This window comes from Hyperoodon ampullatus, assembly GCF_949752795.1.
Source record: "Hyperoodon ampullatus genome assembly, chromosome: 4".
Taxonomy (NCBI): Eukaryota; Metazoa; Chordata; class Mammalia; order Artiodactyla; family Ziphiidae; genus Hyperoodon; species Hyperoodon ampullatus.
Window position 1 is genome coordinate 97844981 of NC_136917.1, and position 13176 is coordinate 97858156.

Genomic DNA, 13176 nt, shown 5'->3' on the forward strand with positions numbered 1-13176 from the left:
CAGCATATGCCTAGAACCCAGTAATTGTCAGTAAATGTAGCTATAACTATTAATACTCAGATCTAATACAGATTGTGCCGATCTGTTCTTTTTTCTGAAACCTATTAAAGTCACTTGCTAATAAGTTATTATTATTGCCTAATGTGGACAGAAGGGTACAAGGGTAAAAGTGACATTTTACCAGCAATAGGATTACACATAGCCTCCACCCAAATCTCCAACGTCCAAATATATGGACTTGCTCAGAAGTCAACATGTCTTAAGGGATACTGTAAAGTGCCTTAAAAATTGGAAATAATGGGACTGAGTAATTATTTATATGGCTTACCATAAAAATAGTGTACCAATTGTTCTCAACCAGGGGAAGCAGCACCCAACTACAGGGTATTTTAAGACATGTGAGAGAGAGAGTGTTTTTGTCATGCTCTGGCATTCAGTGGGAACAAGACAACCCTGCCCAACTAAGAATCGTCAACCCAAATGCCATTAGTACTCCGTTGAGAAACACTGGGTAGCTGACATTTTTAAGTTAAAAGCTATTCACAGAGAAAAAAATAAAACACAATTGTTTTTGAAGACCCATTGTGCTTTCCCAGTATGCAGATTATTAATTCAATATATCAAAAACTATAGGATAAAATATATTCCTCTTATGAGGCCAGGCACATTGATGCTAAAACACATATTCCAGATTCATATAGTCTTCAAAATGAGGGCACTCTGAGGTATAATGAAAGAAAAGATACAAAGACATCTATGTATACAGGAGAACATAGGCTGTGGGCTTTTTATTTAAACAGGACTGAACAATTAGATGGTTCATATTTTGGGAAAAGTAAATAGTCCTACCTAAGAAGTGGTGATGCATTAAAGATATAATTGTTATTATAAACAATGAATAGGAACACAAATATTTGACTGATTTTTAAAAGTTAGTTCAAATTAATTCCACATGTTTTCTTAATTTTGTTTGTTTCGCTCTTTCAAACTGCTATTTTACATGATACCTTTTACATTTTCATTGTGAGAGAAGAATTATACTCAGCCAATTCATGGAACCATCAAGAAACTGAACCTACCACTAAAACTGTACTATAATCAACTCCTCTCTGCAGTGGGAATCCTCTCTCAAAGCATGTGAACTGAACCATAACCAACATTTATACTTGAATGCACTGCTTCATAAACACTGTCATGCAGTCTGTGAAGCTCACTTTTTTATAATAGTCACCAAGGGTCCTTGCTGCATGCACCAGGATTCCCGCTCCATCCTTACTGCTATTGGCCACCTACTCCTTCTCCATCAGTCAGCAGATGCGGCCTTTGATAGTTCGGCATGATTTTGCTAAACGTCACTACTTTGTTTTAATCTTATACTGTTTCCTAGAAGCCAGGCAGCATTCCCAGCGACAAATATCCTTTAGATACTGAAAAATCAGTGTGCAAAAGTTAAATTCAGTGCCCACAAACAAAATGTCAGGAAGAGGCACTCTTTAAGTTACTCATTAGAAAATAAACTTTACCCTTTTGAACAGTAGATGCCACTCCTTATTGACCTTCGCTGCAATGAAGAGGTTTTCTCTCTAGAAAACATCTCATATATCAGGAACTTTCCAGAGCTGCTGATTAAGCATTTCCCTTCCTCTGATGTAGGTATAGGTGGGTTCCTAGAGGGCTCATCAGAGGCCCCAAGGTCCAGCCCTTTAAGGAAGCTTCTTAAACTCTGCCTCGTTTTCTCAAGCTGTAAAATGGGTATAAAGAACTTGCCTCTTACCCGTTTATAACTGAGGAATGCTAGGACCCTAACAATACATAAAAGATCGTCAAATCTCCATGAAAACATTTCCATTCTTGAAAGACAGGTACAAAGTACCCCTCAGCGATGTCATCCGACCACAGTCTCAGGCTGTGTTCAAGGAAATAGAACCAAAACATGTCACATTTGCCACACCACACCCAGCATGTATCAGGTAAACGGAGAGGTTATACACAGTGAGGGGCATTCTCTAAAACGGAGGTCATCACAGTGGAGGGGGCAGGGCTAGGGGAGAAGATCGGGTCTAACCCTAGAGATTAAAGTGCCAAACCAAATCAACAGAGCTCCTGCTTTTCTTCTTTCAGCATTTTCTCCGGATCACACAAACTCCTGGTTTTGTAACCCTACCGTGTGCGATCACCAGACACATTCCCAGCCCAGAAGCCAGCAACAGTGGCGCCGACAGGGAGGAGGGGTTGACTAGTAACACAAGTGAACTTAGAACCCGTTTGGAAGGAAATGGATCCTCAAGGGCAAGAGACGGGTGAGAGCGTACGTCCAAGTCTGGGAGCCGTGGCAGGGTCCGAGACTGGGACGCGCAGGGCCGGCGCGAAGGCAGCGCGGGCTGCCCGCCTGGGAAACAGCCGAAATCAGTACTCACTCCGCGTCCGGCTTCCGGGCCCAGAGACTTCAGCCGGGTTTGGGGGATGTTTGCATTCCCGGTTGGGCTTGGCCCTCTCGGTTTCCGTTTGGAGCCTCAGCCCAGCCTGCAGAGAGGGAGGCGGCGGGGCGGCCCCAGGACGCGACGCTGGCCGCTCCCCGCCCCCTCCGCCCGCCCCCAGAGCGGTTCCCGGAGGGAGGTGCCCGCTGCCGCCGACTCATCGCGGGGCTGGCATCCCGGAGGCTGGCAGACTAAACAGCGCGGCCTGTGATGCAGGCCACCGGCCGATGGCAGAGGTCTGCCACTCCTAGGATGTCGCCAAAGGCCCAAAGTGGGCTCTTCGCAAACACACGCCCCCCAAATATTACTTTTGAAGCTATAAAGTAAGTTAACAATTCACATTGTATAACGGATTTTTTTTAAAGAGCAGTTGAACAGAACTAGAATTCTACTGAATTACTGGACGTGATACATTATGACTAAACATTTCAAAATAACTAAGAAGGGATTTTAAGCCACGGAATAAACTAAGAATTCATGAATTCATACTGCTATAAATAAATAAATGAATGAATAAGTATATAGGGGAGAAGGAAATGTTCTCCCTTATAGAAGAATGCCAACTAATAAATCTAAGTGATGGGGTTGGAGAGAAGAGTTCTAAAATTTAAAGGAAATATGGGAAGCCAACTTCTCCCAAAGCCGTAAAGCAATCACAGTGAAGACTCTGGACAGTGAGGTTGGGGTATGAGTGGAGGAGGCTGCGGTGGCGGGAGGCTGAGGACCCGAGGCCTCAGGCCTATAGTTAGAGACAGCTGAGCAGCCAGTCCTTCAGCCTCCAAGCCAGAGGTGACGGCATTCCGAAGGCGGAGAGCTCAGCGGCACAGCGCGCAGCGGCGCACCCGCCTGCGCCCGGCAGTCAAAGTACGTGGGGTCGCCCTGACTTCTCCTGCTAGGTGTTCCTCACAACCACCTTGTCTATTATCAGTGTTCCTTTACTTCTGTTAAATAAAGGTGGCGAAGAGCCCTTCCAACTCCAATATTTTATTATAATTCCCTGAGAAGACCCTGTCCTCATAATTCTTTTTTTTTTAACATCTTTATTGGAGTATAATTGCTTGACAACGTTGTGTTAGTTTCTGCTGTATAACAAAGTGAATCAGCTATATGTATACATATATCCCCATATCTGTTCCCTCTTGCGTCTCCCTGCCTCCCTCCGTATCCCACCCCTCTAGGTGAACACAAAGCACCAAGCAGATCTCCCAGTGCTATGCAGCTGCTTCCCACTAGCTATCTATTTTACATTTGGTAGTGTATATATGTCCATGCCACTCTCTCACTTCATCCCAGCTTACCCTTCCCCCTCCCCGTGTCCTCAAGTCCATTCTCTACGTCTGCATCTTTATTCCTGTCCTGCCCCTAGGTTCATCAGAACCTTTTTTTTTTTTTAGATTCCATATATATGTGTTAGCATACAGTATTTATCTTTCTCCTTCTGGCTTACTTCACTCTGTATGACAGACTCTAGGTCCATCCAGCTCACTACAAATAACTCAATTTCGTTTCTTTTTATGGCTGAGTAATATTCCATTGCATATATGTGCCACATCTTCTTTATCCATTCATCTGTTGATGGACACTTAGATTGCTTCCATGTCCTGGCTATTGTAAACAGTGCTGCAATGATCATTGTGGTACATGACTCTTTTTGAGTTACGGTTTTCTCAGGGTATATGCCCAGTAGTGGGATTGCTGGGTCGTATAGTAGTTCTATTTTTAGTTTTTTAAGGAACCTCCATACTGTTCTCCACAGTGGCTGTATCAATTTACATTCCCACCAACAGAGCAAGAGGGTTCCCTTTTCTCCACACACTCTCTCCAGCATTTATTGTTTGTAGATTTTCATAATTCTTCTTGATGAAAATTCAGCTTAAAATTCCTTTTTTGTTTACTGTCAGTATTTTCTCTGCTTTTTTTGTTTCTCAAATAAACCTCAGCTCATCTAGGTTTTCCTGAGACAAAAGACAACTAGGATGACTTATTTGGGCCACTCCCCAAGAGGGATGAGCCCTGGGTCCCAGAGCCCCACCCCATATGTTAGGCAGCATATCCCCCTCAATGAGGGTGAGTATGTCTGAGCTCCTCAAGAGTACAGGTTAGTAATTACATGGTTATAAAGTAAAGTTTCCAAAGATTCTTGTCCTGCAGGACAGGTAGAAAGGGGCTCCCTTCCCTGGAGATGAAGAGGGATGTATCACTCCCAGATGTGCCGTGTCTATCCCAGTCCCTGAGGCTCATCCTTTCCCCCAGTGGGGCCTCCACATCACCTGCATCTGAAAAACTGGAGGGTATTTATTAAATAGAGAAAATCCTGGACTTACCCCCTCCCAGTGAATCAGATTCTTGCAGCTTGGAACCTGAGGATCTGCATTTTAACCAGATTTTCTAATCGATGTTTAGGTAATCTAAGGTACAGGTGGTCTAAATTACCCACATTCAGCACAATTCAGCATCCTTGTTGCTCAAAGTGTGGTCGCCAGACCAGCAGCAGCAGCAACTGGGAACTTGGTAGAAAAGCAGAAAGAATCTCAGCTTTGCCCCAGACTTCCTGAGTCAGAATCTTCATTTTACTAAACACCTCACCGATTCAGTATGTACATTAAAATATGAGAATTACTGCTCTGATCTTGTTTCCCAAACCTTGGTTATTTGTGTACTACCTACTTAATATTTTTTAACCTGCCACAGCTACATGTTCTTAATATTTTAAAAATAGATTTACTTTTTAACCATTAATCTAGCCTTGTCTTAAGCAAAACCATGCATGGGATCACGAGTTTGAAGTGCTAGTTTACTTTTCCTAGCACGTTAAAATACATGCAGAACTTTTGAAATAGAAACGCTTGCCTGTTTAGCAAACAATCAAACACACCACATGTGGTCCAGCGGTTCTGTGGGTAAGGCTGACACTGAATGGTGGAATACCCTCCACAATATGCAGAGTTTATTCAGCCCCTTAGTCATATTATGGATGAGAAAAGTAAAGGCCTGGGAGGAGGGCTGTGCCGCCAAAGTTAACACAGCTAGTTATGGCAGAACCAGGGCCAAAACCACAGAAGCACTTCTCTGGTGGGTGCTTATTCCTGTGCAGACTTTCTCCTCTCTAACTGGGAGAAAAGCTGTTTGTACCCTCTTCTGTTTAAAAGGCCTAATGTTGCTAAACAACCTATAATCAGTGATTTTCCTCCGGTTCAATTAGGTAATTCTCCTGTTTTCCTTTCTGTAGTGGATAGCTGGCAGCTGACAGTACACTTGAAAAATCCTCACTACTCACGGATCATTTCCCACCTAATCAATAAGCACCTTCCCAAAGAAGAACCAGAGCATTCCCAACCCCAGATTCCCCGTGCAGCAGAGCTGAGGCATGGGACTTGCACTGGCCAATCAGCCGTGCCTCACAAGAGTGAGATTGAAAATAAGCCTGTGTGGAGGCGCCACCCACCGGTAGATCTGTGTTATGATAAGGCCTTTCAGCATTTGAGGTTGGCAGTGCCAGAGTTTCTGGCCTCCAGTCCTAAATGTGATAGGTGCTGAGCTGCGGTGGCAGCAAGGAGAAGCTCCCATGGTGTGTCCGGGCATTGTTCCTGGCTGTGAAACTACATTCCTTCTGCTGGAGCCTTCTGGATTTCTCTAGGAGCTACCTGCCATCCCTTAAGGAATTCCTTTTTAGCTTGAACTAGTCAGAGTAAATTCCAATTGGAACTGATAACTTTAACCAGTATTTCTTCTTAATAGCTGTGCTCTCCTGTAGAGACATTCCTGATGCAAGTTCAACCTCGCTTTCCTCACCTGAATAAGTTGGTGGTTACGACAGAAGTTGCCTGAGAACTCTTCCAGTAACACAGTTGCCTGACTGTGGATCGCAACTATTTTCTTATTTAATAAGAGTCTAATTTCTATAGCCTCATTAGTCCTCATTATTAATTTATCAAAAATTTAATTTTAAGCACTAAACATCTTATAATAATTATTTTGAGTTATTCAATAGAAATATCTATGCCACTTAAGTGCTCTGGATCCTCCAAGCCCAGGACTGCATGGCAGAAGTGGTATTATTTGTGCACATAATTACTGATTTTGTAAGAACTCTCATAAAATAGTTCTGCAATACATGGTAACCATTCTATCATTAAATACTGAATCTTTAATACAGACTATGATTTTCTTAGTAATTGTAAAATTGTCACTTTAACTTTCGAGTTGAATGTGTCCAGAATCAAGAAAACCAGGCCTAATTCTCACTGCCAATTGTATTTACTATTTTGTCATGTCATGTGTTGGGAGAATATTATTTGCCTGTGTGTGTTATGATAATTAACTGTGTAATAAAATGCTTCAAGGGATCACAAATGCTATTACTCCCAGCTTTTCTGAATGATGCATGGGAATGATCATTTTTAGGTGATGATACCAAGCCCTTTCAATCTGGCATCAAAAGACAAAATAAGAAAGCATATGTATTTTTTTCTTCTAATACTCTGTAAGAGTTAAAGATACAGAAAGGAAGGAATGAAGAATTAAATCCTGGAAAAACTAATATTCAGGAAACTGGTGAAGGAAATTGAGTCAGGAAACCACAGTGAAAAAGAATAATCAAGAGAAGAATGGAGATAGGAGAAGGCAGTGTCAGAAGCCAAGGAGAGATAGGAGAAGGCAGTGTCAGAAGCCAAGGAAAGAATTACAAGTTTGCCAGTAAACTAAAACAATAACTATGTGGCTAAATGTGTCCGCCTCCCAGTTACACTCCCTCCCACAGCTTCCTGAGACCTAGCAGGGTTTGGGGAGGATGACCAAATGCTTTGTAAGCATTGCGCCTTGAAATGATTGGATGATACTCCAGTGTGGAAAAATGATGGAAACGGGACTGCTTCTTACCATGAAATTCAAGGAAAAAACAAAAACTAAATGCGATTTTCCACAAGGTACTGATCCTCTAGGAGTTTAGGTAGTGATAATTCTAGAAACCATTTACAAATGATTCACTAAACCTCATGAGGTTGGGGTTTTGCTAATGAGGCTTCTCATTTTTAGAGGCATAATTTAAGCATAAGTTAAATAAAGGTCCTAATACTGTAAAAGATAGGAAGTATCCAGAAAATCTTTTTTAGTTGGAGACCTCCAAACAATAGAATATGCGGACTACCAAGGGCAACTGCAGCAGAGATACATTTGCCCAGCTTCTTCTCATTTCTCAGCTGAGTTTTACTTTGGGTACTTTTTAGGGGCCAGGAGAGCAGCTGAGACTCCAGAAGGCACTAAAATACGAACTCTTCACCAGGCAAGTAACATCCATGAGAAAGTCCACAGCCCTCCATAGGAGAGCTACCAGTTTTAAAGGAAAAATGCTTATTTGCAATAGTTGTATAGGCAATCCTGAAATAGGTTGAGGTTTTTGATAATCTTGGACACACTGCAAGATCACAAGCTGAAATGGGAGGAACAAAACTATTTTATATATTGAAAACTACTAGTTAAATAGTAGTTACATCTTATCTTGAAAGATGAAATTTCAGTGATTTTTATAAGTTGCAAAGCTTTGTAGTGTCATATTACCAAAGAAGGCTCAATCAGAGTTTATAAGGTCCAGGACCTTGCGTGAACTGGAAACCTGGCTTTGAACCCTACCTCCATCTTACTGGCTTTGTGATCTTGTCGAGGTTACTTAACCTCTCTGAGCCCAGGTTTCCTCAGGTATAAAGGAATTATAAGGTTGTGACAGGATTACCTAAGATAATTATATAGCACACTTAGCAGAGAGCCTGGTGTGGTTAATACTCATGAAGAAAACTTGGTGTATGCAGAAGTCAAACGTTATTTATAAATATTTGTGGTAATAATGAATATTTTTGGACACATTATTATATGCCAGTAAGAATAATAACATAAATGGCTTTGCGAGCTTTTAAATCATTCAAATCATTAGTAAGAAATTACATGTCTCCTGCCTCACACTACCCCCACCAGCACAGAAATGGTACTTTGTTCAAAAACTTTCAGTGATATATGGACACTGTTTACCTTCCCTACAAGTCCCACCCACTAATGGTACACCTGTAGAGTAGGGGTCTTTTCTTGCTCAGGAAATGACTGACCTTGGTCACCGGAGCTGTTCCACCAGCCCGAGTTCTGGAGGGTTGACTGCTCCCGGGTTTTGTCGCTTTTTTCTGAAAATAGGAAATATTAGTTTCTATAGGAGAAGACATCTTCACAATCTGGTCAAGTGTAAATTTTCCTATCAATATAAATATCTTTTCAAGCAAAATTCAGTCTAATATACTAAGTACACAAAAAAAGAACATGTTTTTATTTTTTCATGTCTTCACCAGAAGACTATATAAATATTAAAAACAAAGAGTATTGTACATTGAATAGTCCCCAGTTGTTCAATATTCAGTGGTTTGGAGCACTTCAGAAATCCTCACATGGGAGTTGTCATTTTCCACCACAACGCACTCCCAGAACATCATCACTCACCGTGAGAAAGTACGTGCTTTCTCTCTTACCCTGAGTGCTACGGAGAGCAGATGTTAGTACAGCCTCCACAGAGGGTGACTTAGCAGCAAGTATCAAAGATGGCAATACATCTAAAAATTTATCTTAGGGAAATAATATGACAAGAGCAAAAGCCTTTTTTCTTCAGCAGCAAGTATCAAAGATGGCAATACATCTAAAAATTTATCTTAGGGAAATAATATAACAAGAGCAAAAGCCTTTTTTCTTCAAATATATTCATCACAGTATTCTAACATCAAAAAGCTAAAAACAATATAGCTAATAATGAACGTTTATTGAGTTCTTACCATGTGTCTTACTGTGTGTTTAATTATTCTACTAGAATAATAAAATTATAGGTAATAATAGAATAATAATGCTCTAATAATAGAGTATAGTACAGCACTACTGTCAGTGCTCTGTTTAAGTACCATGTGTTGCAACTTATTTAATCTTCAAATTACCCAAAATAAAGCTGTTATGCCAATTTTCTGGGTAAGGAGATGGAGGAATGGGATGAGTACACAACTTGGCCATGGTCACAGCTAGTCAAAAGTAGCATGTCTGTTTCAGACCCTATTCTCTTACCTACTTATACTGCCTTCCACATAAGGGGTTATGTTATGAACAGTTACAGGATGAAATATCATATGGTTATTTAATGATCAGGTTTAGAAAAACATTCCATTAAATGAAAGTATATTATTAATATTTCACATAAAGAAAAGTCACATAAAATAACATGAATGGTATGGTCTCAAGTTCATACGAGGTTATTTTCTGATCGTGGGGTTAAGAGTGCTTCATTGTGCTTTTTTTTTTTTTTTTTTTTTGCGGTACGCGGGCCTCTCACTGTTGTGGCCTCTCCCGTTGCGGAGCACAGGCTCTGGATGCGCAGGCCCAGTGGCCACGGCCCACGGAGCCAGCTGCTCCGTGGCATGTGGGATCTTCCCAGACTGGGGCACGAACCCGCATCCCCCGCATCGGCAGGCGGACTCCCAACCACTGCGCCACCAGGGAAGCCCTAAATTCAATATTTTTAAACTCAACTGAGGATATCTCAGATTTCCTGTGGGTATGACCTATTGACGTTTGCCTTGCCCTCTGAGCTGCCTGAATTACTTAGTCTACAAAGGACCAATTTAGTTTAGCTGAAACAAGAGTAGAATTTGTAAAAATGATTCTCTATTATCTAATAGTTACAAAGGCCTTAATAATGTCAGGCACTTAAAACACAACACAAAAGCTTAGAAATGCACATGCATACCAGAGCACAGACACCTTATTCTCAGATTAGTAACCATACAGATTGTTTTGGCTGATATATGACGTGGTTCCCTCTTCAATTGTGTTTGACTTCATGCATCCCTCTACTTATTGGACAGACATTTATTGAACCCTGGCCAGGAGCCTGGTCCTATTCTAGGCAGTGGGGATATAATGACCAATTAAACAAACAAACAAAAAAAAGTTCTTACTCTCCTAGTGCTTGCATTCCAGTAGGAGGACTCAGACTCTAAGTAAGTCAACAAAAACCAAGATGATTTCAGAGAGTGATAAGTGCTATAAAGTCAATAAAACAGGGTCATGTAACAGAGAGTGGCTGGCTGAGGGTTCCTTCAGACAGGATAGACAAAGGAAGACATTTGACTGATACCTGACTATAAATAAACGAATCATGTAAGTATGGCATGGGGGAAGGAAGGCATTCTAGGTGGATAGAGTAGCACATGCAAAGGCCCTGAGGTGGGATGGGATGGGTTTGGCAAGTTGGAGGAACAGAAGTATGTTCCTGCAGCTGAAGCAAGGTGGGCACAGGCATACATGGTATGAGATGATACAGGATGCTGGATCAAGATATTTGGTCTGAAGTGATGTGGGTTCATTATGGCCCCACAGTTGGGTGTGTTTGGGATCATCAGTTTCTTCCAGGCCTTGGCTTGCTTCCTGGCCTGCTCTGAGTACCATCTAGTCCTTGTGAGTCCTCCTTTGCCTCCACGTGAAAAGTTCTCAAAGTCCTTTGGCTTCACATCACCTTGTACTTAGTTTTGCAGTGTCTTCCTCATCCTCACTCCCACTCACCCTCACCATCAGCATCGGTCCTTAGAAATCCCACTCTGGCCTGGACACATTTCTCACCCAGCTAGGTCTGCATACTCACAACTGTGATAGGGCTGGATCTACCCTCAGATAGAACAGAATTCATTTACTCAAAGTAAGTGAAAACTCAAAACAAGCTCACTCACATATGATTCTGCATTTGTCTTACCACACAGGTATGCTGTGGTCTCTAAAAGATTAAGATGCTAAATGAGAACACCAATCCTAGGATAATTCAAATTTTGAGTTAAACTATTTTTCTTCACTTCCATAAACCCATAGACTAAAGGTTACTGAGCAGATTTTCCCTTGCCATTCAATCACATTCCCTCTAATATTTATGAGCGCTTCTTTGTTTAACTTAAGCTTTATAGAAAAGAAATGGTCAGGAACAGCTTGCCCTCATCCCTCTATATCAGGTCGCAGGCCTGGCTGAGTCATTCATTCCTCGCAGGACAGCCTGTCACAGGGCCTCAGTCCTGATGATTGACGGGCAGAAGCGTAATTGTCCACACCAGATTTACCTCTACTGGACTCTAACACCAGGACATCAAGTCCGGTCCATTTACAGAGAACTTGTGTGATTTCTCCTGCTCGGGTGCAGACTCCTGAGTATACACAGGTCCTATTCCCATGGACTATGAATCCACACCTTCTACTGGAAGCAGCCTCCCCCATCTCAAAAGAGGTTCAGAGTCTGCCAGCCAAAAGACCGGTAAAACAGGCACCTCTGCTTGCACAGACAAGATCGATAAAGAACGCACAGATTAGATCCATCCTATATGCTGCTGTAGGAAGACATGAAGGGAATTAATGGCATGCCTTTCTTGTATGTTTGTTGTGGTTCATAATAAAAGGTTTTATTGAATGAATCAGAACTCAAGTCTTAAAAACTGTTTTCAAGTAACAATGAAATTCCAAGAGCCAGGCAGAGGTGTGTCATTATCTCCTAAAATCTCAGGAAAGGCCCCTTAAGTGAGGCCTCATGTCATCCTGAGACCTAGTGACTCTGTAAAGAAAAGTGCCGAATTCTCTAGAATAATGGTCCTACTTTTGGACACATGTGGCAGGAATCCTGGCTGCACCAAATGCCAGCCGTGAGACCTCAGGCAAGTTTATGAGCATTTCTAAACACTAATTTTCTCACCTGAAAAATGAGAATAACCCTACTTGTACCTCAGGGAGAGACTGAGAGGATTAAATGAGATGAGGTATGGCCTGAAGTCTGTGGCCCACATGTTGGAAAACCCCGCTCTGAAGAGAGAGGCCCAAGGCCTTGAACAGGTAGCAATGGGACAGACTCCAGGGCAACCCCAGTGCATCTAATTTCAACTCATGAGGGGTCTTAGTGGCTGTTGAGAATTTTCTATGAGCTTTTGTTATTTATATAATAGAAAAATAATTGTTTCTTCATTGGACAGAAAGTGATTTTTCTTTAAGACTAGCCATGATTCTATTAATGGATGCAGTTACTTGGAAACAGTTTGAGCCTTTTGAGGTTTGCTTTTAAGCGCTGCTAGGGTGGACAAGAGCAGCCTTCAGATAGAAGTAATTTGTTTTCAATACAGCAATGATACCCTTCTGAGTACTCTACCCAGTGATTCCGACTGGTGAGAACATGTCCTGTTCCTGGCCTTGTGTGAGGTCTGGAGATTACATGAGAGTATAAATGCAATGCATCTAAGCCCACAGTCAGAGATACTATGATTACTCAGTAAATTCTAGCTAAGGGAAACCCGGGACCACTTCCAGGGTTGATGCTGAAAGGCCTACCTAATGAGTTAGGCCTACCAGAGCCAGATCAGCAGGTCCTGATATTCGTGCATCAGCTGTCAAAGATGACAGCCCCTCTGGACCTTGCTCTGATAGGTCTCATAGGTGTCGTCACTGTCACACGGTGTGTGAGTGTGGGTCTGTGTGTGTGGGGTGTGATTTAGGGTCAACAAGATCTGCAGGAATAGACATGACTTCAATATGTTTCCTGAGAGTGGCAAGGACCCTTCTGAGGTACTACAGGGTGTCAGGACAGGATATGGAACAGGTGATTTCAACAGCCTTGGTGGCACATTTAAATATTAGTAAAATATCTGGAGAACACTAAAAC

The 13176-nt window shown here is 42.0% G+C and overlaps 1 protein-coding gene across 7 annotated transcripts in view; it reads right to left on the minus strand.

Moving 5' to 3' along the window:
* Positions 1 to 13176, minus strand: part of CAST (calpastatin) — a gene marked incomplete at its 5' end in the record, with an annotated part of 124101 nt that overhangs the window by 81378 nt on the left and 29547 nt on the right. For 6 of the 7 annotated variants that reach the window (XM_079701934.1, XM_079701936.1, XM_079701935.1 and 3 more), the window contains one exon: positions 8573 to 8644. In XM_079701934.1, coding sequence (XP_079558060.1) covers positions 8573 to 8644 — 72 coding nt within the window. Of the gene's footprint in view, positions 1 to 2417; positions 2475 to 8572; positions 8645 to 13176 lie in introns of those variants that run through there. The other variant, XM_079701937.1, reaches the window with a different exon arrangement.